Consider the following 25,422-nt stretch of genomic DNA (forward strand, 5'->3'; position numbering starts at 1 on the left):
ACAATAAAAAAATAATTTTGATGTTTATAATTGATAACTCTTGAGAAAAGCATATATAATGAAAGCACTGCTACTGTGAAAGTTGACTTGCTTAAGTTTTTCTCCAATCAAATTCAGCTGAAAAGGAGTAGCCATTATTTCCAGATTCAAACAAGCATGAAGCTGTTGAAAGGAGGCATTGACCTAGAGGCTGAGCATTTTAAGAAAAAAGAAAAGAAAAGAATGTGACAATTCTTTTCTGATTAAGAAAAACTTAATCACAGAGTTTATACTAGCAAGTGTAGGTACACTTTATTGAGAGTACTTTATCTTTGATTCTGTCAAAGAAGATGAAATCTTAGCACAGAGGCAATGTTAAAGAGAAGAAAAAAAAGAGAGAAAAATAAATACTGAGAGAACTCTTAAAGCCAACAATGTCTTGTTTTGTAAGCCGTTAATCAAATAACTTTATTAGAGAGAAAAACACAGGCAAAAATTTTGTAATTAAATGATCTGAATTTTGAAGTTTTGATTTCAGTAAATGACACCTCAGTCATAGCATATGTAATACATTAATTATTATGAACTATTATTTTACATAAAGTACTTAAAAAGTGCCAGATGTTTTATATATATAATATATGTAATCTTCACAGAAACCATGGGGATGATATTATAACACCATTTAAATGTGTGGAAACCAAGGCTAAGAGAAATAAAGTAATAATAAATAAATCGTAGATGGCCCTAACAGCACTCTGTCCTCTGGGAACAGATATATGTAGGGCTATGTGTACTCATTTTATTTTTTATAGTGATTTTATTATAGATATACTGTAAAAATGTGAATTGACATAGACCCTCTATAGCCACCACCCAACAGAAGACTGTCATGATTCTAATGAACAAATTCTCTGATTTTATTCAGGTGGGAGAGGCCTAAAGCTTGAGGTATGGAATAACAGCAGGCCAGTACATCTTGAAGAGATACTTGAATACAATGAAAAAACTCCAGGGTACATGGGTGCCAGTTGGGTAGATTCAGCTTCCTATATTTGGCCCATGGAACAAGACACATTTGTTGCTCGCTTCAGTGGATTTTTGGTGGCTCCAGATTCTGATATTTATAGATTCTACATCAGAGGTGATGATCGTTATGCTATTTATTTCAGCCAGACTGGAGATCCAGAAGATAAGGTAGGGAAGCTACAGAATGCTATTTGATAGAAGGAAGATGATGAGCATCATAAATATCTAACTTATCCTAAATCAAGATCAATGAATATGTTAAGGAATTTATGAGAAATGACTTGATGTGATTAGGCTCTTGGTTATTTTAATACTTGTGATATGAACTATAAAGTTATAGAAAACCCAAAGTCTAAATTTTCCATATCTAAATGTTCTCTGCCAAGGAAAAACATAAATTTATTTTAAAATGGAAGGGTTTTTTTTATTATGAAAGGATTATAGCCACAATAAGGGAAATTTGGAAAAGAATTAAAATATTTCACTCTTCTACATTTATTTAGTTATGAAAGTCTGTCTTTTCCTTATAAACTCAATTTCAGTTTTTACATAAATAGGATCATACATCTGAATTCATAATTATCCTTTGTCACATATTACAATTAAATACCAAATATAATGAAATTTTAATACTGACTAGTATACTATTACATATGTTTATCAAGCTTAACTATCTCCTACTAAGTGTTTATGTATAAAATATGCATACATACATATATGTGTATATATATATATATATATACATACATACATATGTATGTATGTATGTCCATATATATATTGGCAGTACTGCGATTTGAACTCAGGGCCACATACTTACTAGGCAGGTGCTCTACCACTTGAGCCACTCCCCCAGCCCATAGTTTTTCACTTCTGATTTTTTATGATTACAAATAAAATTCTACTGAAAATCTGTGTTCTTTAGATTTTTTTGTATTTTGCACTATTTCCTTGGGACAATTTCACAAATGTGAAATTCATAGATCAAATCAATACCATGTTTTATGACTCAACTTACATGACAAGATTGCTTCCCAAATTGGTTACATAGGTTTGAATTGCTGCTTATAATTTATGAATTTTGATTTACCATATCTTGTCAGCATGCTAACTCAAAAAATAGCATAATTTTAATAGAAAATTTCTAATAGAAAGCTCAAACTCCAGTTCCATCCATTTACCTGTGAATGACAAAATTTTATTGTTCTTTGTGGCTGAGTAAAATTCCATTGTGTATAAATATCACATTTTCTTAATCCATTCATCAGTAGGGGCCATCTTGGCTGTTTTCATAGCTTGGCTATTATGAATAGTGCTGCAATAAACATGGGTGTGCAGGTGCCTTTGTAGTTACCTCAGTCACATTCCTTTGGGTATGTCCCTAGGAGTGGTATTGCTGGATCATATGGCAGATCTATTTTTTTCATGTTCTCCCTTATATGCAGATTATACACCAAAAAAAAGCAGCAATAATATAGGACACGGGTCACACTAAGGGGAGACCACATACAGAAGGGAAAGGGCAAGGGAAAGAAACCAAAAACCTGATGTGGTTGATGTGCTCACTGTATAAGAACAAATATAGTAATCTTAAACTGGCAGAAGCCACTATGAGAATGGGACTAGTGAGTTGTGAAGCGGTCTGGTAGAAATGAATCCATTTGTGTTGTAATACACATATGTATAGATACAACACAAGGAATCTCCCTGTATAGCTATCCTCATCTTGAAGTAGCAAAAATGCCATGTTTTTCTTATTATCTTTTGTGTTTTTTCTTCAACAAATTTGGAGAGCAGGAGGGTGGAACAGGTTCTGCACGGTGGGGTGGAGGAAGTGATGCAATAATGTATACACACTTGAATAAATGCAAAAATAATATTTATTCCAGTACTCCGGGGAGGGGAGATGAAAGCGAGCAGCAGAGGGGGTGAATTCAAGTATGATATATTTGCTACATTGTAAGAACTTTTGCAAATACTCCAATGTACCCACACCAGCACAACAATTAAAAAAAAAGAGTAAACCCAAAGTCCTCTCACTCAGGTATGCAGAACCAGTTACAAAACTTTGGCAACTTTCATGGCTACATTTAATAATCTAAGTTAGAACAAATCTCTAAACTTTCTCTGCAGAGCAGAAGAATGTTTATTTAATAACAATCAAAACCCCAGTGTTTATCTCTTTATTTTTCCCTACAGCTGTAGGGAAACACTATGCTCTACAGTGGGTGTCATGGTTGGTATAGTGAAGGGTGGAATGAATAAAAAGTGCTTTGGTAATTTAAAAAAATTCCATATCATCATGGATAACAGGTTTCAGAGAAAACTATGAAGGAGTTTTACAATCTTCTGTTATAAAACTTCTATGACTGACAAAAATGATAAATTAATGTTAAGAAGTCTTATTAAAAAGTATCCTTTCTTCCTCTGTGTTTCTGGAATAAGGTGAGGATTGCATATCATTCTGCCAATGCCAACAGCTATTTTTCCAGTCCAACACAGAGATCAGATGATATTCATCTTCAAAAAGGAAAAAAGTAAGGCTTTTTTTTCTTTAAGTTACTGTGTGGTATTGTTAAATGATAAGCTTATATTTTAAATATTTTAACTTGTTTTCATTGAATTAATTTATATTTGAGCATTCCACATTTATTAAAATTTGTTTTTATATTTTCAAGATTACTAATAGTTAACCAGGTAAATTTGAAATTTAAATTATTTTATTGCAGAAATTGTAATTCTGTGCAATTTTTACTTCATCTTTATTGTCATTATTTTTATGACTTTTTGGTCTCTCAGTTTATTAATTTGTCTTTTCCAATAGTTCAGTTCTTATATATGACTAGAGAAAAATCACAAACCATGTGGATAGGTTCCACTGTAATGCATATTTGTTATTCACAGATACAAAGGATATGAAAATGTAATCCCTACCATTAAAGAGTCCATCATCCAGTGCTGAAGGGTCAATTCCAGAAAGCCAATGAAATAGCAGATAATCCCATTCAAAAAGCCATTCAGGATTCCTAGAAAACAGAAAGATAAAACATATGATATATTCAAAATGTTTAAGTTACATGGAGAACATCAAAAGATGCATTGAGATCATATCCTAGTTTTTATTTGTACTGCTAGGGTTTATTACATAACAAATTAATCTAGGTGTTAGTAGTAGCTTTAAACAACATATGTGTTAATTTCACACAATTTTGTGGTTGACTGAGCAGCTGTTTTGGTCCTAACTAGTTTAGTTGTGGTGATGGTCTAGGAGGACCTCCCTTGCATATCCAGAGGCTTAGCTGGCATGACTAGAACTTAGTTATGTGGAGCACACCATTCCACATGGTTTCCTATCTTCCAGGAAAGTAGTCACATTGATGGATGTGTTCCCAGAAGTAAAGAGAGCAATTCCTAATGCACCCACACTCTGCTTCTGTCACATTTGCTAATATCCCCATTGGCCAAAGCCCAGATCAATTTTTGATGGGAGGAATATTTTTCCAATCTACACATCAATCTTCCAGATATTGAGAAGATTATATTCGAAGGCAGCACAATGAAGGTTTGGTAGGTTGGAGAACCTTGGAATTGATGGAATCTGGGAACAATTATAATATTCTTATTGAGGTCTTAGTGATTTCCTAGGAAAAGCATCCCATTATTTTCTTCCTCCTTCTCTGCTTTTACTTCATAAACATTTTCATTTTTAACCAAGACCACAACTGGGCCATTCAGGATGAGTGCCTGATTAATCCCTACTGAAAGTGTCCATACAGGTTCAGACTTTGGCTTGGTCTTGGAAAACAAGTTTAGTTTATTTGCTTGGTAGGAGCACAGTGCTTGAATTAAAGCCATTACTAATAATATTTAGCTGTTTCTTGGTATCTTTGCTCCTGCAAAACAAACTTGGAATTTACACACTACATTCAATTAACAATGATTGCTGTGAATTCTAGAATTGAGGCCATTTAAAAATATTTATGGCAGAGCCTTTGAAAGGAGTTCCTATGTCAATTCATACTGTCAGTATAATATAATTTCATCCTTAAGTGCTTGTCTTTTTTGTTTACCTACTTCTGCTTTGAAACTTACCTTGGTAACTATATTTTTTTTTAAAAAATCTTTAAATTTTTAAAATTCTTTTGGCCTCTGTTGATCATTTCCATAAAGACAATAAGAATGATGATAATAATAATAAAGTATTTGTGGGATCTTTGAGAATTAAATTAAAATACTATGCTTAGTGTCTCGTGATTAGAAAATGACTAATTAATAGTTTAAGCTGCAATTAAGGAAGGAGAATTTAATGTTTCTTCTTTGGGTACTGTTCCTTAATTAATCTAGGTCACCTCCATTCAGCACAGGTAGTGAACAAGTTCTTAAGGTAGTTTAGAGACTGATATAATCCTCCAATATCAGTTTTAACAGGGTGAACTGTCCAGAGTCCCAAGATCTCAGCCATATACCCCTATGTCCTTCCCACATTCAGTCATCCATAAACCTATTCTTGGCTAATAGATAATTTAGAGGAATATCCATGTGGCATCTCCAAAGATGGCACAATGGTGGCAGTACTAAAGATTAACATGGGGAAGTAGTTTTACACTCATCTACAACAGCTGGCAGTGAATGCCTTAGTTTAGATAGATTGTTAGATGATAAGGGTTCTCAAAAATAAAGAATTCCAAGTATGAGTTGTGAATCTAACCCATCTCATTAGAAGGCCATAGTCTAATCAGTAAAAATGTCCTGAGGAAATGGTATATTCTCCAAATTGTAAATGGAGCCAACTTTAAGAAATTAGAGAATGGGACGATGTCAGCTTTCTGTTGCTGTGATGATACTTGAGATAATCAACTTATAAGGAAGACAGGTCTATTTTGGTTCATGGTTTTAGAGGTTTCAGTCTATAGTCAGTAGGTCCTATTCTTTGGGGCTGTGGTGGCACACCCCATCACAGTAGGGAGTAGATAATAGAGGAAGACAGTTCACCTCATGGCAGCAACTGGAGGGAGGGAGGGAGGGAGAGAGAAGAAGAAGAAGAAGGAGAAGAAGAAGGAGGAGGAAGAGGAGGAAAGAAGAAGAATGAGGAAGAGGAGGAGGAGGAGGAGAGATGAAGGGAGGGGAGAGGAGAGGTGGGGAAGGGGAATGAAGAGGGAAGGAGTCCCAATATCTCTTTCAAGGGCATGCTTCCAATGACTTCCTTCTATGAGGTCCCACTACCTAAAAGTTCTACCCACCTCCCAATAGTGCCACAGGCTGGTGATCAAACATTTAACATATTGTCCTTTGGGGAACATATAAGATCCAAATCACATCAAGGAGTTTTGCCTATCATTTTGGTGAACATACTAAATTGTTTAACATCTTCACATCCTCTGTGCCAGATTCCAAGGAGCTATTACTGCAATCTAGGATGGTATTCTGTTTAAGTTCCTTGAGAATAGGGGATAGTATCTTCAGTAAATATTTATCAACTAAGCTAAATGAATTGGCCATGAAAGGGAACAATTCTCTGCTAATTCACGTATCTTACATAATTCATTTTATTTCACAAACTTCCATACAACTATAATATTTAATATTTAAAATAAATTATGTAAGCTTCACATTTGTGCAATGTAAATAATTTAATAGATTTTATACATAATGTTAATATTTTATTTATTGAAAAAGTCATCACAAGTGTTCTGGAGAGAAATTATATTGATTACTCTGTTTTCCAGGTATTATATTGAAATCTTGCTGCAGGAGTATAGATTGAGTGCTTTTGTTGATGTAGGACTATACCAGTACAGAAATGTCTATACTGAACAGCAAACAGGAGATGCAATGAATGAAGAACAAGTCATCCAGTCCCAGTCAACAACCATTCAGGAAGTACAGGTTTGTTGTGATGATAGATCCACCTTATCAAAAGTAAATTTCCAGGGCTGATGGTGTAGTCAGTGATAGAGTGCTTGCCTAGCATTTCGGAGACTCTGGGTTCAATACCCAGTAACCCCTCCCCTTGAAAAAAGAAATATCTCAAGACAGAAGATCCATTTAATTATTAATTTCACTATGTAAAATGTTTTAGGGGAATGCAGTGATGGACAATTGCTGGGTTGTGGCTTGGCACATCTGTGTTATAAACTAAACAGGATATTACTTAAGAAGACAAATTTTAAGTACTTTAAAAATATCATTTTCTCCTTTTTAATAAATTAAAGAAATAAAGAGGTCTTGAGTAGTTAAATTATGATGCTTTGAAAATGTTTTTTCCACATATTAAATATTTGTTTTCTTAAATTGGAATATAGGTTATAACATTGGAAAACTGGGAAACAACTAATGCAACTAATGAAATTCAGAAGATGACAGTAACCAGCCCATGTGTGGAAGCCAATTCATGTCCACATGACCAGTACAGATTAGTATATGACATGGAAAAAACTGGTAAGTTATAAATGATTAGGGAGATATTTCTGTTTATGTATAGATATAGCTATAAAGTATTTGCTCTAGTCCAAAGATATTGTGTGTAAAATATAGTTTAAATAGTATGCCACATACAGAAGGGGAAAAATATAATGTGACAAAAAGGCTTCAGAATGCAATTAAAAATAAAAACAGCATCAGTACAAATAACTTTCTGGCATATGCCATCATTTTCCCTCTAATAATAATGATAAGTATATATTTAAAAGGACATAAAGACTTTATATACCTGTGACTCACAAGTGTAAGTTCAGAAACTATGAATCAAATCCATCATTGCAAAGAAGTAAACATGCGTTTCAATATCTCTAATTAAGTGGTAGACCCACACAAGGTTAATTTATTAATTAATAGCAACATATTTCAATATTTAATATTAAATCTTAAAAATAATTATTCTATTCCTGTTTAAAGTGTTAAATATTATTAAGTAATTATTATTTGCTAACTATAATGCTTATTGCTATGGTAATAATAAAATAGTATTAAGTTATAAAATAATGTTAGAATACTAAAATATGATATCTACCATCAAAGGTATCACAAACCAATTATTTTTTTTTCACTTTAATGTAGGGAATAGAAACCCATGGTAGGCTAGCTTGAGAAAAAAATCAAAGCATTGTGATTCACCATAAAGCTGGGAAGTCTAAACTTTGGACATGTCAATTGTGGTTGACCAGATGTCTTTTAAAAAAAAATTTATTTATTTTATTCATCTCTGCAACAATGTTTGGGTAATTTCTCCCCCCCTTACCCCCACCCCCTCCCTTACCCCTACCCTCTCCCTCTCCCTTACTACCCCCTCACTACCAGGCAGAAACTATTTTGCCCTTATCTCTAATTTTGTTGGAAAGAGAGTATAAGCAATAATAGGAAGGACCAAGGGTTTTTGCTAGTTGAAATAAGGATAGCTATACAGGGAGCTGACTCACATTGATATCCTGTGCATGTGTGTTACCTTCTAAGTTAATTCTTCTCAAACTAACCTTTTCTCTGGTTCCTGGTCCCCTTCTTCTATTGGCCTTTGTCACTTTAAAATTTCTGCATTAGTTCCTTTGCATTGAGGACATCAAATGCTATCTTGTTTTTTTCACAAACCAATTAAATAGTCAGTATTACCAAGCTTAAATAAATCGCAGAATATAATTTCTCTACATGATAGCTTCAGTGGCACTGAGAATGAGTGCTTTAAAAAGCTAAGTATTGTGGAGAGTGGATTATGAGAAAACTATGAGAACTGTACATAAGCAAGGCGAGGTGCAGCTCAGCTTTTTTTCCTAAGATGTTTATCTGTAGGCTGAGATTGGCACAGCCTCAACCACAGAAGAGGAAAATGCAAAACAACTGCTTCTCCTAAGTTGTTTATATTCAGAAAAGCAGGAACGCAGGTTTCTCCTGTTACAACGTCACACCCCTCCCCAAGAACCACTGCTCCACCCTGTATACCACTGGATATAAAAGACTCACTGAAGGAGGATGGGAAGCTTTTGCTTTGAGGCTTTTTGCTGTAGGGCTTTTGCTTTGGGCTTTTTGCTTTGGGCTTTTTGCTTGAGGCTTTTGCTTTTGGTTTCGGGGCTTTGGGCTTCTGGCTTTTTGATGTGGGAGGCTTTGGAAGGGAAAAGAATTGTTGAAGGGAAAAGGATTGCTGAAGGGGGGAAGTGAATTGCTGAAGGGAAAGTGCTGGAGGGAGATTGCTGAAGGGAAAAGAATTGCTGAAGGAGAATTGCTAAAGGGGAATTGCTAGCAAGTCTGAGGGCTGAGACTTTAAGAATGCTAAAGAGAGAAAATGGACAGTGCAAGTCTGGGGACAAAGACTTTAAGAGAGATTATGCTAAAGAAAAGCTAAGAGAAAACAAGGGGCAGAGCAAGTCTAAGGAAAGAGGTTTTAAAGAATAGTGAAGCAAGGTTTTAAAGAAGACGTTAGAAGCAAGGTTTTAAAGAACTGTAGAACTGTAAAGGAGTAAGGCCTTAAAGAATAAAGATAGAGAAAAGAAGCAGAGTAAAATGAAGAGAATAACAGAGAAAAAAAGCAATGAGGGTAGTGCATCTCCACCTGAGCACCCAACACACCTGGCCCCAACTTTCTGTCTGTCTGTCTATCCTGTGTCTTTTCTGCATCTCCCATCACCGCCCACTTAAGCCCAGTTAGATTCAGTAACAACAAAGGAGTGAGAGAAACAGCTCACTCCAAAGTGTAAGACATCAACTTTGGCTGAAGTAGTCTAGAAAGATTTCATTTCCTCTGCTTTTCTTTTTTAATTCACTCAAAAGTCTGGCTACCTGCTGATGCTTCTGACTTCATATTGCAATCAGCTTTAAATGACCTTTGGTCTATAAAACCGGATACAGTTCAAGTAACAAGAATGCAGAATCACCAGAGCTATATCTACACAATAACCTTTATATCAACTAGAGGTAAGCTTATATTTCATTTTCTACCTCTCTGGGGAACCAAATTTGTGTCCAGTGCTGTCTGGTACATCTCTACTATAAAAGATCAAAGTTTATAAAATAACAGAGGAAAATAATTAGATTTATAGCCTTGATCAATTTCAGGAGAAATAAAAATTAAATTTTTTTTCTATAGTAATTTAAATTGTAAGTATACTTTAAGGAATGTACAACTCCAATGCGTGACTGGAGATGTGGAGTGTCTGTTTTGCAAGCACAAATCCCTGAGTTCAAAAGTTCAAACCCCAGTCTCCCCCCTCCAAAGAAAAGGAGGCTGTGGACATGGCTCAAGTGGTAGAACACCTGTCTAGTAAGCAAGAGGCCCTGAGTTCAAACCCCAGTACCACCAAAAAAAAAAAAAAAAGTTAAAATGGTAAAATGGTACATCTGTTCAGTAGACAGTAGCAATTCAGCCAAATCTTGACTAAAGGAAGAACTCTGTAGTCAAATTCATAAGCAAAACATTTCCTCTTTTATACAGACATTTTTGGAAACACTGAGGTAGATAGTAAACCTTTAAGTCGAGTATAGAAGCCAATTTGGCTATTTAGTATAAAGTAGGTTCTTGTATGTGTGTTTTTTTGACAATTATTTTCCAGTTCTTGTAAGTAAAATATTACTTCAATGTTTATGTCTTTTATTTTGTGAAATTATTAATTTGATTGTTGAATGAAAGATGAATTTTTTTTAGCATGAGCTGAAGTTCTAAAAATTCACAAGAGCTAGTTCGTCAAAAAACTATAAATGAATGTGAGATTATCCTTGTTGAACTACTTATTGATCATACAGAAGTTTGGAGGCTTTAATGGTGACAATCATAACTGGATGCATTATAAGACTACACCCAATAGAGATGATCAGTGGGATTTCATTGGCAGAGCATTCTTCTAAAGGGGAGAAACATCTGAGGACAAGGCCTTCTTTCTCTCAGAGTGATATTGTATGAACAAGCCTCAGAGGTCTAGACTGTTTTCTGGAAATCAGCCTGTTCTCTATTCCATCCAATAAAAACAGCAATATCCCAACCAATACCTTTGTACTAAAATAATAACATTGGCACAAAGCTAAAATATTTTTTGTAATCTCACATTGAGCATTGACCTTTATCTCATGGTCCTATTACATCCTTCTTGTCTTTTAAGCAATAGAAACAGAATCCAAGTCAATAGCATTTACACTGTTCTTTTGTTATTTTTGCTGTGAATAAATCTATTCAGATAAAAGGGTCTTCTTTTCCATTCATCCTTCTTTAATGTTAATGAAGCTCCAAGTAAAGCCTATTTATTTGCAATTGAATGTCTACTATAGACATATTGGTATTTTATTAATTATCTTCTTAAAATTCTATTTGGTATTTCATTGCAGGAGACTTTGATCTGCTTGGTTATGAAGTATTTGAGGGGAATAATGTCACACTGGATATTACAGAACAAACTAAAGGAAAACCCAATATGGAAACATTCACACTGAACTGGGATGGAATTGCTTCTAAGCCCCTTACCACAAGGTCATCAGAAGCTGAAGTATGATCCAGGAATGTTCCTACTCTGCATTTTCTCTGCATCCTTTCACAATATCCCACAGTATTCACTGGCCATTTACAGACAGATGAGAAAGTGATATCACTTCTCAAACTCACTCTAATTGTTTAGTAAAAGGTGAAAGATTTATATAAACTGAAGAGAAGCCAGAGTATACTACAAATCATTTAGCACTTGATCAATTTACCAAAACGTTTTTATCATAAATCTTTATATCTTAAAGAGGACACGGAGACCATCTAGCATCACCACTCATTTTTTAAACAAAGTGTCTCGAAGTTGTCAGAGCCTTGCTTTGCTTTTACATAGAGCCTTCATGTCCCTCAATCCACCCTGGAATTGTTTTTATCCAAAATCCATTTTTTCATCATGTCAAAGTCAGAAAATCCTTGAGAGACATAGTATAGTAAAGGTTTAAATACAAAGTTTAGATATCTTGTTATTTTATTAAATAGAAAACCATTTAAACATACCATTTAAATATTTCAAGAAGTATCAATGCATTCTTCTATTTGGCAGGCCAACCCACAATGAGGAGAGAAGGGAGGAAATACGACAGAGAGGGAAAAGGGAGTTCTTGGATTTATGTCAACAGAACATAATGTGTCTGTGTGGGAGGCAGATGTTCTTAAAGAAAGAATGTATGCACTGAATCTTGAAAACTGTCTGTGCAATGAGTGTGTTACTGCTTGTTTGATAATTAAAAACTATACATTGTCTCAAGTCCTTACTCCCAAGCAACTATATCTGTGCTTTGCCAGAGAAATACATGTGGAAGTTATAGGAAATTCATGAGCATATTATGCAATTCCTGTATATTCAAGAATTATTTATCTTTTAGATAATCATAAATACAGACTTACAGAATATACATTTCTTCTTTTGAGAAGTAAAGTACATTGGAATACAGTTTTTAAATCATATTAATAGCTAATTGGAGATAACAATTGTCTTTGTTATTTTTTTTTTGTGGCAGTACTGGGGTTTGGAATCAGAGTCTCACACTTGCTGGGCAGACATTCTAACCTTGAGCAACTCCACCAGCCCTAAAATAAAACTCTTAAAAAAATTAATGAACACTAAAATGATGATGTGTTAACTTCAAATCATTTAGGAAATGATATCATAATTTTGGCAAACGTATGGGAATTATCTTATGAAAATGTTCCATTAGAAAAATAATTAGAATTAATAGTAAAATTACTAATGTTTTAAGTCTTCATGAAAAGGAAGTTGCTAAAGTACATATTGTTAATTTAGTTCCAGGCAGCAGTGGAAGAAATGGTGAGCACTAAGTGCCCACCACAAATTGCACACTTTGAAGAAGGATTTGTTGTGAAATACTTCAGAGACTATGAAACTGATTTTGACCTGGTATGGAATGTTTAACAAACATTGAAAGTGACCAAATAAGAATTCATATAAATGTTTAGAATTTTATGATTTCTTTTTGAGCTAGCATTCATTCTTTTCTTATTCTAAGTCAAATTGCAAAAAAATTTTTTTCTATAGATTAAATGGTATAACCTCTTCCAACATCTTTTCACATTACAAAATGATTCATTTGTGAACATGAATGACTATTTGATCAGTAGGAAATAGGCTAATGTATAGATGTAAGGTTGACAGAGTTTTTGTTTGTGTGTTTTCTTCACGTGGATGAAAAGCATATCCTTTTTCCTCACTGGCTTCAAAGAATGCAATTTGTATGGAAATGATGCAGTATATTGCTTTCTTTGCTTTTTGAGATTACCTCTGGTCAATTAGTACAATGCCTCGTTCTTTCTTTCCTCAGGAGATATAAAGATTTTTATTTAATATGCAGCAGAAAGAAAAAAATTGAAAATATACTTACTAATTCTTATTCCAAAGACTCTGCTTTCTTGCACATATTTTACCCTATAAAGACCCTTGGCTTTCTTTTTTTCTATTTACACAAATCCTGTTATCTTTAAAGACAACTCACTCATTACTTATTCCATGTCATTTTGCTTGACACTTTCATATGAATTAGATGCCTCTCTTCAGCCTTAATATTATAATTTTTGATTCTTTTGTTCCAAACTAGTGGCCCCCTTTATATAGAGATAGTTTTTCTTCATCATTTGAATTCTAAAGATTAAATAAAAACTGGGTACATAGAAAAAACACAGAATAAACATTCATTGAAAAAATTAATAAATATCCTTAAATAGCTCAAAATACAGAAAGAAAAAAATAAGAATTGAGAAATAATCAAATATAGGTATAGGCATTATATAATTCTGGGTCCGAATAAGAACTTTAGAATTTTAGAGAAGGGAAAGGACATTTTAAGTGAAAGTAGTTTGGGAAACAATGCTTTGAGTTAGACCTGAACAACTTAGTTGGGGATATTAGGAGAAAAGCAAGACAATAAGTCATGTTTTCATGTGACGTGTTGTTTCTGTAGGAATATAGTAATAGAGGGCAGAAGACTGCTGAAACTGATGCTTACTGTGGTCGTTACACCCTGAAAAACCCAGCTGTTCTTTTTGACTCAGCAGATGTTAAGCCAAACAAACTACCATATGGAGACATTTTATTATTTCCTTATAATCAGGTAAGCTCAAGAAAATTATATGCTAATTGAATCTGGAAAACACTTTGATAATAAAATTTCATGAAATTTTATGACAAAGAGAAGTGCTTGTCATGTGAAATCATGTCATGTTGGACAGGCATAGTGGTTCACATTCTGGGTGCTTTTGTGATTTTCTCTTCTGGTGATTCTCAACTTAAAATGTTGAGAGAGAGAGAGGAAGAGAAAGAAAAAATTATCTAGCACCATGTGTTCTGCTTTAGTTCATAATTTTAGAAGAAATTACTTGCAAATAAAAGTTAAGAGTATTTAGTTCATCTTCATAGGGAATGAAGTGTTCCCATTTTTAAAGGAAACCATATCTAAGAAAATAAAGAATCGAGGGCTGAGAGCATGGTTCAAGTGGTAGAGTACTTGTCTAGCAAACACAAGGTCCTAAGTTCAAACCCCAGTACTACCCTCCCAACCAAAAAGAATTTAATCATTAGTGGTAAGACCACTTCAATTTCACTTTCTCTTCTATAAAATCTTCCCCAACTCTTTTCCCAAAGCTAACTGATGGAAATTAATCACTCCTTTTCCTATGTTCTGGTAAAAGGGAAACACTCAATATTTATGATTTTTTTTCATGTAGTTTTGTTTAGCATACAAAGGATTCCTGGCAAATTATATTGGTCTAAAATTCCAGTACCAAGACAATGGCAAGATTACTAGAAGCACTGACATACAATTTTCGTATAACTTTGCTTATGGAAACAAGTAAGTTATATTATGAATTTGACATAATAGTAAGGGGTTTCATGATGACATTTCTAAATGTGAATTTGGTATACTTTGATCAAATTCATGCCCTCTATTACTCTTTATTATTCCTCCCTTTTCTTGTCTCCTTTGCTCTCCCCAGTTTCCTACCTTGTAGTCCCCCTTTTATGTTTATGACTTTGTTTTGATTCATTCTAGCTTCCACAAATAAGAGAAAACAAACAATACTTGTCTTTATGAGGCAGGCTTATTTCACATATTAGTTATACTATAATGTAGACTATAAAGAAACTCATTTCTTATCGGTTGTTTTGTTTTTTGGTTTTAGTGTTTTGTTCTGGGGAGAAGTGGAATTGTTCACATGGATCTAACTATAATTTTTCTGGTTTCTACACACAATTCTTAACAGAAGTGATTGTGTCAGAAAGAGATCTATAGATTATGAAAGTAAAAGTTTATCTAGTGTCATTGCCACCCATTAACTATTTAAAAGACAAAACAATGGCAAACTTTAGAAATTAAACTATATATTATTATATATTATTAAATCCAATAATGTTTCTAGCTACTGAGAGAAGGTAGAAAGAGATCAGCTTATCACAATTTTGTTATTAGATTTTTAACACTGAAAAATGTGCTTGCTATGTTAGCAGAGAAAATAAAATGTTTTGATGAATATATCAGTATGAAGAGAGAAAGAATACTTTGATACTTGCTTTGCTAAAGGTTAGACACATAGAAGTGTACATAGAGAAATATGAAGGAAGTAACTGAATGAATGCAGAGAATGACCTATTTAATGAGCCTGTTTAATGACCACAATTGTCATACCTTCAATGATATTTTTTGGTTTTCATTAATTATTATAGCTTTAAAAGTTTCTGTAAGTACTGGCCTTTTGTTTTCATAGTCAATATGTGCAAAATTTTATTTATAATAGAAATAATAAAGAATACACACACTTTTCTATTTTACAAAGTATTTCCAATAAAATTGAGTTTTGTTGTTTGAAATAGAATTTACAGGAAGTTAAGTTCATTCTCTTTAAGTGCTCATTTTAGTGAGTTTTAACAAATGTATATAGTCATGTCACTTTCTTTTCTTTCATAGGGAGTTTATGTCACAAAGGAAGTCATGGTATAAATTATCTTTTTTCTGTTACAACTACATCAAAATCTTCTCTGTTTTATATAGATTTATATAGCTTATGTCATACTTTAATACATATCATTTAAGTTTCCATCATTTTATAATACATGGAGAGCACTATTCTATTCTCATCACAGGGACGAGTCTCTGATAACTTTGAACTGTCATATTTGAAGCAAATGTGAGGTAGACCAGTAACTCCTCTTAACACTGAGAGAGGTCGGAAGAAAATGGTCAAAGTTGGAAATAAAAATCGTGAACAAGACAAAACAAACATGAAATTCTTTTAAAAGTCAAGATGAAAAGGAAGAGCAGGATAATTAAATGGGAGGAAAGTATAGTCTTGATAGAGAAATTGGTTTCTAGGTGAAGATTCTGAATATAAGAGCTGCTGCCTTAATGCTACAATTTTGATCATGATGTTTCTACATCATCCCAACATTATTTTCAAAATGCAGCAGCAATCTTCCAATTTATATCAATAGAAATGAGCATACTCTAAAATTAATTTAAATATATTGGATTGGGAGAAGAAACTTGTTTGTTAAAGGTTTTGGGGTTATTCGTCTCCCTCTTGATACTGGGGATTGAACCCAGTGCCTCCCATTTGCTAAGCAAACACTCTTCCACTTGAATTATGCCCTTAGTCCACACTTTTTATTTTGTTTTTGGGATAGAGTTCTGCTAACTTTGCCTGGGTTAGCCTTGAAATTGAGAACCTCCCACCGCAGTTCTCCAAGTGCTAGGATTGCAAGCATGATCCACCACACTTGGCTTGTTAAGGTTTTGAAAAAACATTTTAAATGGCTCCCCCATTCACTGGGCAAAATGGTGGAGTGGCAGAGAGTAAGGGTAGGTCACAGAGATATTCCGGTGAAGTTAAGTTCCTGGGCTCTGCCAGGAATAATGAAATATGCTCACTGGGACAATGACAGGAGATGGGACCAGGTAAGTGTGTAAGAACATATAGTCAGAGCCATCTGGACTAGACATAGGTGCCCATAGATACAACCCTGCCTACGTGCCTATATGAAAGCTTTAGAGGTGCTCTTAGGCTTCCTCTCTGTGGAAGTGGGATGACTTTATGTTCAGGAAAGAAGGGAAGTCATGGTCTCCAGTTTTCAAAATAAAGCATCATATTTGATGTATGTATCTGGTAACATTTCTTGAGCATATGGACCTAATGCCCTTCAGATGAGATCAACCATGGACCAGGTTTAAATGCTGGTATCAGAATCTCTTTAGCCTAAGGGCAGAAATCACAGTTGAAGTGTGGGTATCAGATGTTTATCAGAGAGAAAATCTTTCATGAAGGCATTAAGAACAGCAAATAATTCTTCAGGAGACACACAAATTCTGCCACTAATACTCCTTGGATCCTTGAAGTAAATGTTAAAAAGATAATGATTTATGTCTTGCCCCAGGAAGAGATCTACACATGTTTCTACAGGATGTAAAGAAATAAAAATTCTTGTTAGACAGAAAGTTCACCAGATTTGAAGTTGGATAGTACTTGAGGTGGTTGAACTTCTCAAAGAAGAGCAAGATTTCTGTATGTTCTATAGGCAGTGTTTGCACAGAGCTATACAAAATTGTTCTCTGATAAAGGTGCAGGGTACTCCGGGGTTGTACTTTCTTATGAATTCTTTTTTCTATTATTATTCATTTATTCACATGTGCATATACTGTTTGGGTCATTTCTCCTGCCACTGCCCCCACCCTCTCCCCCCATCCCTCCTCGCTTCCAGGCAGAACCTTTTCATTTTGTTGTTATGAATTCTTAAAATAAGCAGTCAAATCCATTTTCACCCTAACAATTTGGTTGAAGAGGACAAGGAGGAAGGGTGGGATAAAGGGGGGAGGGAGGGAGGGAGGGAGGGGGAGAGAGAGAGAGAGAGAGAGAGAAAACTGTTGATAAAGGAGTTAATGCCCTAATATATGAATAGATGCCTTTGAAACCACTATACATTTCAATCCAGTATATAAACTTGGGACCAATGTTAGACCCTGGAATGAATGAAAAGAGTGGGAATAATTCTGCCATTTTTCTGGACAATAGACTCAGTAGAGGCCACAGCTACCCACTGTTGGTAGTCACATAGGCAGAAACAAAACTAGGAGTCAAGACAAGGAGCTTGGAAAGTCTACTAATAGAATATTGTACAGCATTGCTTCTGCCCAATTTGCTTCAGTTCATGAATGATCCAATGATGGATCATTATGAAATAGTCCTTCTTAAATAGACATTGCTACAACAATTCCCTGCATGTCCTAGTTGAGCAGTCAACAGTGGAATCACCATTTTAGTTTTGATGCCCACCATCTATATAAATTTCACTTCTCCACTGAGATACCATCTTGGGTCATTTTATAGACTTCATTCTTTCAGGTTAGTTAAACTATAATGGTTACCGTATCTTTTCTGTAGTCATTTGAAGATGCATTACATTTGATGGAACTGATGGATTTATTTTAACCTAAATGTTGCAAGACCTTTAAACAAGATTATCATGATTTTTAAAAAGTGTAGAGTTCTGCCATCAAAACTATCACCAGTCAAGGTAGAAATACTTGTGCTCTTAGTGGATATTTCTATATTTGCTTGTATGTAGGTTAGATAGTCTACCTAGATCAAGTAGTTTTAGTAAGTTAATTTTAGTTTGTTTCAGTATAGTGTTAGTGATAAAAGTGCCATTTACCCTAAGAATTGTTCTATAACTTCCTAAAAATGGTGATTTTTGTATGGTAAATTATTTCAAAATCCAATAAGTAGGCTGATTTCCCTTTTAAAAATGAAATTATCTAACCACAAAGGCACAGTGTCCAGCTCACTGAAGTTTTAACATTATTTGCAGTCTCATTTTCTGTTATAAATGATATATCTGGTATTCTCTTCAGTATGCCAGATTTTTGTAAGCAGTAGTTATGGAATTGTAGAATTCTACTTAGAGGTCCTAAGTATTGTTTTTAAAAGCACTATCATTAAATGCAATTCTGCATGCAACTTTCTAAAACTGGTATGTACTGTCTAAACTTTGATGCATTATTGGCTAATCTCATGGATTTATGAATCATGAAGAAATGAGAATAGTAAGTGCCAAACAAAACAGTGAGTTAATAACCACAGTGGTAAATGATACAAAGATTGTTCTTGAAATATACATATATGAATGCAATATTTATCTTTGTTACAAACTGTTATAGCTAAATTGCTTAATTATAATTTATGAGATTCTAGTATAGTTAATATTTGATGGAAAATAAGCCTCTAAATTGTACATTTAAAAGATACTATGCCAAAATTTGTTATCTCTAAATGACTTAGAACTTTTTTTGTCACTTAAAAAAATGGGCAGTACTACTCTAGTGAGCTCTTTGAGAAGTATTAAGTTCCAGTTTTGTTTCTTAGCATTGGTCTGAACTGAGTGTTCTGTCATTTTTAACTAAAGTAGTTGGCTCTATTCTGTCTTATATTTGTTAATGTTCTTTACACTGGGTATGTGCTCCTTAATTTCCTTATGTTGCAGAATGTTATTGTTTATTCCTATGGTTACTGACAAGGCAACAAAGAAAAGAAAACCTATACTTAAATCTTTACTGCCAATGTAAGTTTCTGCCTGCACTGTTTTTTTTTTATGGATACTTTTCTGTGTTAACAAACTATGGTTGATGGTCTCTTGTGGGAGAAAAAACCTTTACCCTTTAAAAATTTAATGCTTTTCATAGTATATTTGTTTATTACTAACTATACACTAAATTAATCAACCATATTTCAGCTGGACCTACACTTGCATAGATCTTCTGGATCTCATACAAACCAAACATGCTGGGACAAGTTTTTCTCTTCAAAGGATTAGTTTACAGAAAGCCTCAGAGGCACAGTCCTTCTATGTAGATGCAGTATATATTGGACAGACATCTATAATCTCAACATTCAGTGGTATGTATATCTTTTCATATTTAATTCAATCTTCTGCAGTTATAGTGAAATCCTACCAGGGAAATTCTTACCTTCTGTGACATAGAAACATTGATCTCTAAATATTATTTATTCATTCTTCACCTCAATAATATTATAACAATTTTATTTTTTAATGAAGAAGGCAAGGTGATTATTCTAAGAATAAATGGATCCTTAATGTAAACTTTCTAGTCATAGCAAGAATTAGCTTTATAGTCTTGGATTTTGCTTATTGATAAATACACTGTGGTAAACTTTTCATTTTATTTATCTTTGAGAAATAAACTGTTAAGAGGGAGAGCTATTCATAAAAAGCAACTGACATTGACATCTGTTCAGTAAGATTGACCTAAAACTTTTATGACTTAAGTGATAGCAGTGCTATAAACGAAAACTTTCTTTTTGATAGTCTTTAGCATTATTTCTTGTCATGTTAATAGACTACATAGATGAGAAGTGATAGCAAAATAATAAAAATTAAGCACTACAATCTCATCTCCAACTTTCTTTGCTTTCTTATGTTCATTAGAAATGCCAAAGAGAAGACTTCCAGCATTAGCAGATAAAGGAATATTTTTAAAGCACTTTTGGGTGAATCAGACCAAAATAAATGGATCAACTCTAACAGTTCAGTATTCTGTTACTATGACTTCATATAATTGCAGTTATAATATACCCATGATGGCTGTAAGTTTTGGGCAGGTAAGACTAAAATTTCATGAGTTATTATTTTCATGAGCATTAGTTTTGATGTACTGAATTTTCTTAATTTTTGAAAATAACTTACACAGATTGAATATCTTTTACTAGAACAAGAGACTTATTCTAAGGATAAATGATAATTTAGAGAATTTTTTAACTTGAGCATGGAAATTGGTTTTAAGCATTAAAATATTCTTCTATTAAATATACCTTTGGGGGGGGATGGACAAATATCCTTAAGAAACAAAATAGTAAAATTTAAGTAGAATTTTCCTTGTTGACTTTAAAGGACATGTTTTGCATTCTTCCAATAAAGATTCTTGAACAGAAATTATTGAAAGAAAAGTTGAGGCTCTGCATTAAGTTTAAAAATTCTTTCTGTTATAAACATTTTAATTGTGTCTATCAAAATCTATACAAACAGAAGTGATGCAGTTTTCCATAATTCCAAAATAATCTGAACAAGTTTTATATTGCCTGAGTCATTCTAATATGATCATTTAAAAATTAATTTCCTATAAAAATATACCATGAGTTAATATCATTTCCTACAACAAATTTAAAACAAGCATAAATAAGTTGAATATTAAAGTTTAAATAATTAACTCTAGTAATTAGAGATCCCCAGAGAACTTTCTGCTAACTAAATAACTTTATAATTAAAGATAATGAAATATTCCCATAAACATTGCCTTTACCAAGTCCTGGCTCAATGTTTTGGTCTTGCTGCCTTGAAGATTAATGTCTTGTAGTCTTTTAGCACTACTACAAAATGTGCTAACTCAGAGCTTTGGATTCTCAAAATATCTGTGCCAACACTCTCCATTTTTCAAGATTCCTCATTAAACTAATAATTGGTAATTACTTTTAGCTGTAGTTATTTACTAAAAGTTAAATTGGGGTATATAGGACTTAATTTTTGTGTCCTTTTAAAAAATTCAGATAAAGTGTAAATGCAGTGATGTATACACATTTAAAGTACAAGTGCATGAATCATCTTTAGAACTTTAGTTTTGAGGTAATTGCATATTCATTTTTAGTTGTAAGAAATAATAGACATATATTCTTATATCCATTTTCCTCCAATGGTAACTTCTTGTACAATAAAGTATAGCATGACAACTAGGAAATTGACATTGATCCAATCCACTAACCTACCTTATTCACATTTTGTCAGTTTTACATGCATTCATTTTGTGCGTGTGTGCATGTGTTTCTATACAATTCTGTCATGTGTGTAAATTCATCATATTACCACCAGAACAGTTTACAAGTATTCTTCATGTTACCCATTTATAGCTACAACCACATCCATAGCTATTTTCCTACCATACTCTTTTGTATCTGACAACTACTTTGTTCTGTTTCTATAATTTTGTGATTTCAACGATGTTACATAAATGGGATCAACCTTGTATCAACCTTTTGAGATTGCTGGGTTTTTTTTCCATTCAGAATAATTCCCTTGAGATCATCCAGGTTGTTGTGTGCATCCATACTTAGTTTTGATTGCTGAGGAGTATTTAAAGGTATAGAGATTTGTGATGGTTTGTTTACCCTCCTATCCACTGAAGAGCATTTCAGTTGTTTCCTATTTGGGATATTTTGATTAAAGCTTCTGTGAACATTAATCTGCAGGTTTTTTATGATATACATTTTCATTCAGGAGGTTACTTACCTAACAGCCTATTTAAGGGGTTATATGGTAAGCACATATATCATTTTTAAGAAAGTACCATACCGTTTTCCAAAGTGAATGGGAATTTTACATTCCCACCAGCTTATACACAAATTCTCCAGCATTAGGTGTTATCACTATTTTTTTTCATTTTAGTCATTTGGATAAGTTATGTAATGATCTCTCATTTTGGTTTAATTTGGATTCCATATGGATAGCAATATTAGACATCTTTACTACTCATATATCATCTGCTTACATCTTTTGCCCATTTTCTAATTGAATTACCTATTCATTATCATTGAGTTTTTAAAGCTCTTTATATACTCTAGATGCAAGTCCTTTGTCAGATATGTGGTTAACAAATATTTTCTCCCAGACTGATCTTGTCTTTTTGTCTTTTTTATAAGGTATTTTACAGAGTAGAAATTCTTAGTTTTGATGGAATCCAATGCATATTTTTCTTTTATGAGTATTACTTTTGGTTTCACACCTGAGGGTTTTTTTTTTCTTGCTTAGCTGTAGCTACTAAAGATTTTTTTCTAAATGTTTTATATATTTACATTTTTTCTTAAGGCCATGATCCATTTTGAGTTAAATTTTATGTAAATGTGTTTCTAGGATGAAGTTCATTTGTTTGCCTATGACTCTAGTTTCTCTAACATCATTTATTGAAAATACTATCTTTCCTCTATTGAATTATTTTTGTACATTGTTGAAAAGTCAGTCAGGCATATTTGTGTAGTTGTACTTATGGATTATCTACTCTGTTGCATTCATTCTCTTGTGTGTCTATTCTTTCACTGGTATCAAACTCCCTTGATTACTGTAGCTGTACAGTAAGTCTTAACATTGAGTACAGTGAGTTCTCTCACTTTATTCTTCTTGTGCAGAAGTACTTTATTCTATGTCCTGTGTCTTTTTCATGTACATTTGAGAAAAAGCTTACATCTGACTACAAGAGTATCTTGTTGTTTTTTTGATAAGACTTGCATTAAACCTACAGATTACTGTGAAGAGAATTTTATTTATTATGTTGAGTCTTCCAATCAGTGAATGCAGTAGGTCTCACCATTTATGTGAGTCTTCTTATGCTGTTATAAAACCAGAATATTTATGTCTTCTTTGATTACCTTTATCAAAATTTTCCAATTTTCAGATCAGATCCAGAGCTTTTTCTACTAGATTTATGTATAAGTATTTAATTTTCTTTGAATCAACTTATACAGTCTTATTTTTTAAATATTGGTTTCCACATGCTCATTATTTGTGTTTAGAAATGTGGTAGGCTATTGTTTGCTCATCTTGCATCTTAAACCTTGATGAATGCAATGAATTTTTACAAAATTCTTAAGTACCTTTATATAGTCACTATCCAGATCAAGGTAAAGAAAGTCATCTGCCCCTAAGAACTTTCCTCATATATCCTTCCTGATATTAGAATACTCATCCCTCACACCTTGATAATTACTATTTTACTTCTAGCACCAGTGATTACTTTTGCCTGTTTAAAAACTTCATAGCAATAAAATAATAAAGGCTATCTATGACAAGCCTATAGTCAACATCGTACTTAATGGGGAAAAATTGAAACCACTTTCCCTAAAGTCAGGAATGAGATAAGGGGGCCCACCCTCTTTACTCTTATTCAACATAGTCTTGGAATTCTTAGCCAGAGCAACAAGACAGAAAGAAGAAATAAATGGCATACAAATAAGTAAGGAAGAAGTCAAACTTCCTATTCGTAGACAACATGATCTTAAACCCAACAGACCCGAAAAACTCCACCAAAAACCTCCTAGACACCATGCACAGCTTCAGCAAGTAGCAGGATACAAAATCAATTTACACAAATTAGTAGCCTTTCTATATACCAACAATGAACAAACTGAGAAAGAATATAGGAAATCAATTCTATTTATTATAGCCTCCAAGAAAATCAAATACTTAGTAATAAATAAAGGACATGAATTATCTCTACAAGGAGAACTACAAATCACTGAAGAAAGAAGTCCAAGAAGAGTACAGAAGGTGGAAAGGTCTCCCATGCTCATGGATTGGTAGAACCAACATTGTGAACATGTCTATACTGCCAAAAGCAATCTACACATTCAATGCAATTCCCATCAAAATCCCAATGACGTTCATCACAGAGATTGAAAAATCAACCGAAAATTTATTGGAAGCACAAAAGACAGTGAACAGCCAAGGCAATACTGAGCAAAAAGAGCAATGCTGGAGGTATCACAATAACCAACTTCAAACTATACTACAGAGCCATAGCAATAAAAATAGCCTGGTACTGGCAACAAAACAGACATGAAGATCAATGGAACAGAATAGAAGACCCAAATATGAATCTACACAGCTATGCCCACCTAATTTTTGACAAAGGTACCAAAATCATACGATGGAGAAAAGACAGCCTTTTCAACAAATGTTGCTTGGAAAACTGGGAATCTGCAGAAAATTGATACTAGATCCATGTTGGATATTATAGCCTGATTTGGTTCATCTCCTCTATTTTTCTTCTACTTTAGTCCCTTTCTTATGGTCGTTTTAACCGGTTAAAGATTCTATATTCATTCTTGTATAGAGTGTACATCAACCAAGCAAAAATGTCATTAAAATTTTTTTTTCTTCTACAAAATCGGAGAATAGGAGGATGGAACCAGGTCCTGCCCAGGTGATAGGGTTGGTACCAGTTGGAGGGAGGAGATGGTAGGGAAAGGATATGGGAGGGTGAATACAGTGCAAAAACTGTGTACACACGTAAGTAAATACAAAAACAATACCTGTTGAAACTATTCCAGTAATGGGGGGAGAGGGAGTCAAGAAAAGCAGTGGAGGGGGTGAATTCAAGTATTATATATTTGCTACGTTGTAAGAACGTTGAACTTTTGTAAATGCCACAATGTACCTACACCCAGTACAACAATAAAGTATGAATAAAACAAAACAATTACATACTCTTTTTTGTCTAGTTTTCTTTATTAAGTATTGAAAGAGTCATGTTGTTGCCTGTGGCTGTGGTTTGTTCTTTTTCATTTCTGTGCATTATTGCATGGTACAAATGCACCATAATTTATCCATTCTGTTAATGGACTTTTGCATTATTGCATTTTGC

The 25,422-nt window shown here is 33.5% G+C and overlaps 1 protein-coding gene across 5 annotated transcripts in view; it reads left to right on the forward strand.

The window, feature by feature from the left end:
• Positions 1 to 25,422, forward strand: part of Pkhd1l1 (PKHD1 like 1) — a 189,220-nt gene that overhangs the window by 34,093 nt on the left and 129,705 nt on the right. For all 5 annotated transcript variants that reach the window (XM_074069062.1, XM_074069063.1, XM_074069065.1 and 2 more), the window contains 11 exons: positions 908 to 1,176; positions 3,454 to 3,545; positions 6,735 to 6,894; positions 7,311 to 7,446; positions 9,763 to 9,906; positions 11,308 to 11,465; positions 12,744 to 12,857; positions 13,915 to 14,064; positions 14,678 to 14,802; positions 19,731 to 19,894; positions 20,445 to 20,617. In XM_074069062.1, coding sequence (XP_073925163.1) covers positions 908 to 1,176; positions 3,454 to 3,545; positions 6,735 to 6,894; positions 7,311 to 7,446; positions 9,763 to 9,906; positions 11,308 to 11,465; positions 12,744 to 12,857; positions 13,915 to 14,064; positions 14,678 to 14,802; positions 19,731 to 19,894; positions 20,445 to 20,617 — 1,685 coding nt within the window. The remainder of the gene's footprint in view (positions 1 to 907; positions 1,177 to 3,453; positions 3,546 to 6,734; positions 6,895 to 7,310; positions 7,447 to 9,762; positions 9,907 to 11,307; positions 11,466 to 12,743; positions 12,858 to 13,914; positions 14,065 to 14,677; positions 14,803 to 19,730; positions 19,895 to 20,444; positions 20,618 to 25,422) is intronic.

Source organism: Castor canadensis, chromosome 3, assembly GCF_047511655.1.
Source record: "Castor canadensis chromosome 3, mCasCan1.hap1v2, whole genome shotgun sequence".
In the NCBI taxonomy this organism is placed as follows: domain Eukaryota; kingdom Metazoa; phylum Chordata; class Mammalia; order Rodentia; family Castoridae; genus Castor; species Castor canadensis.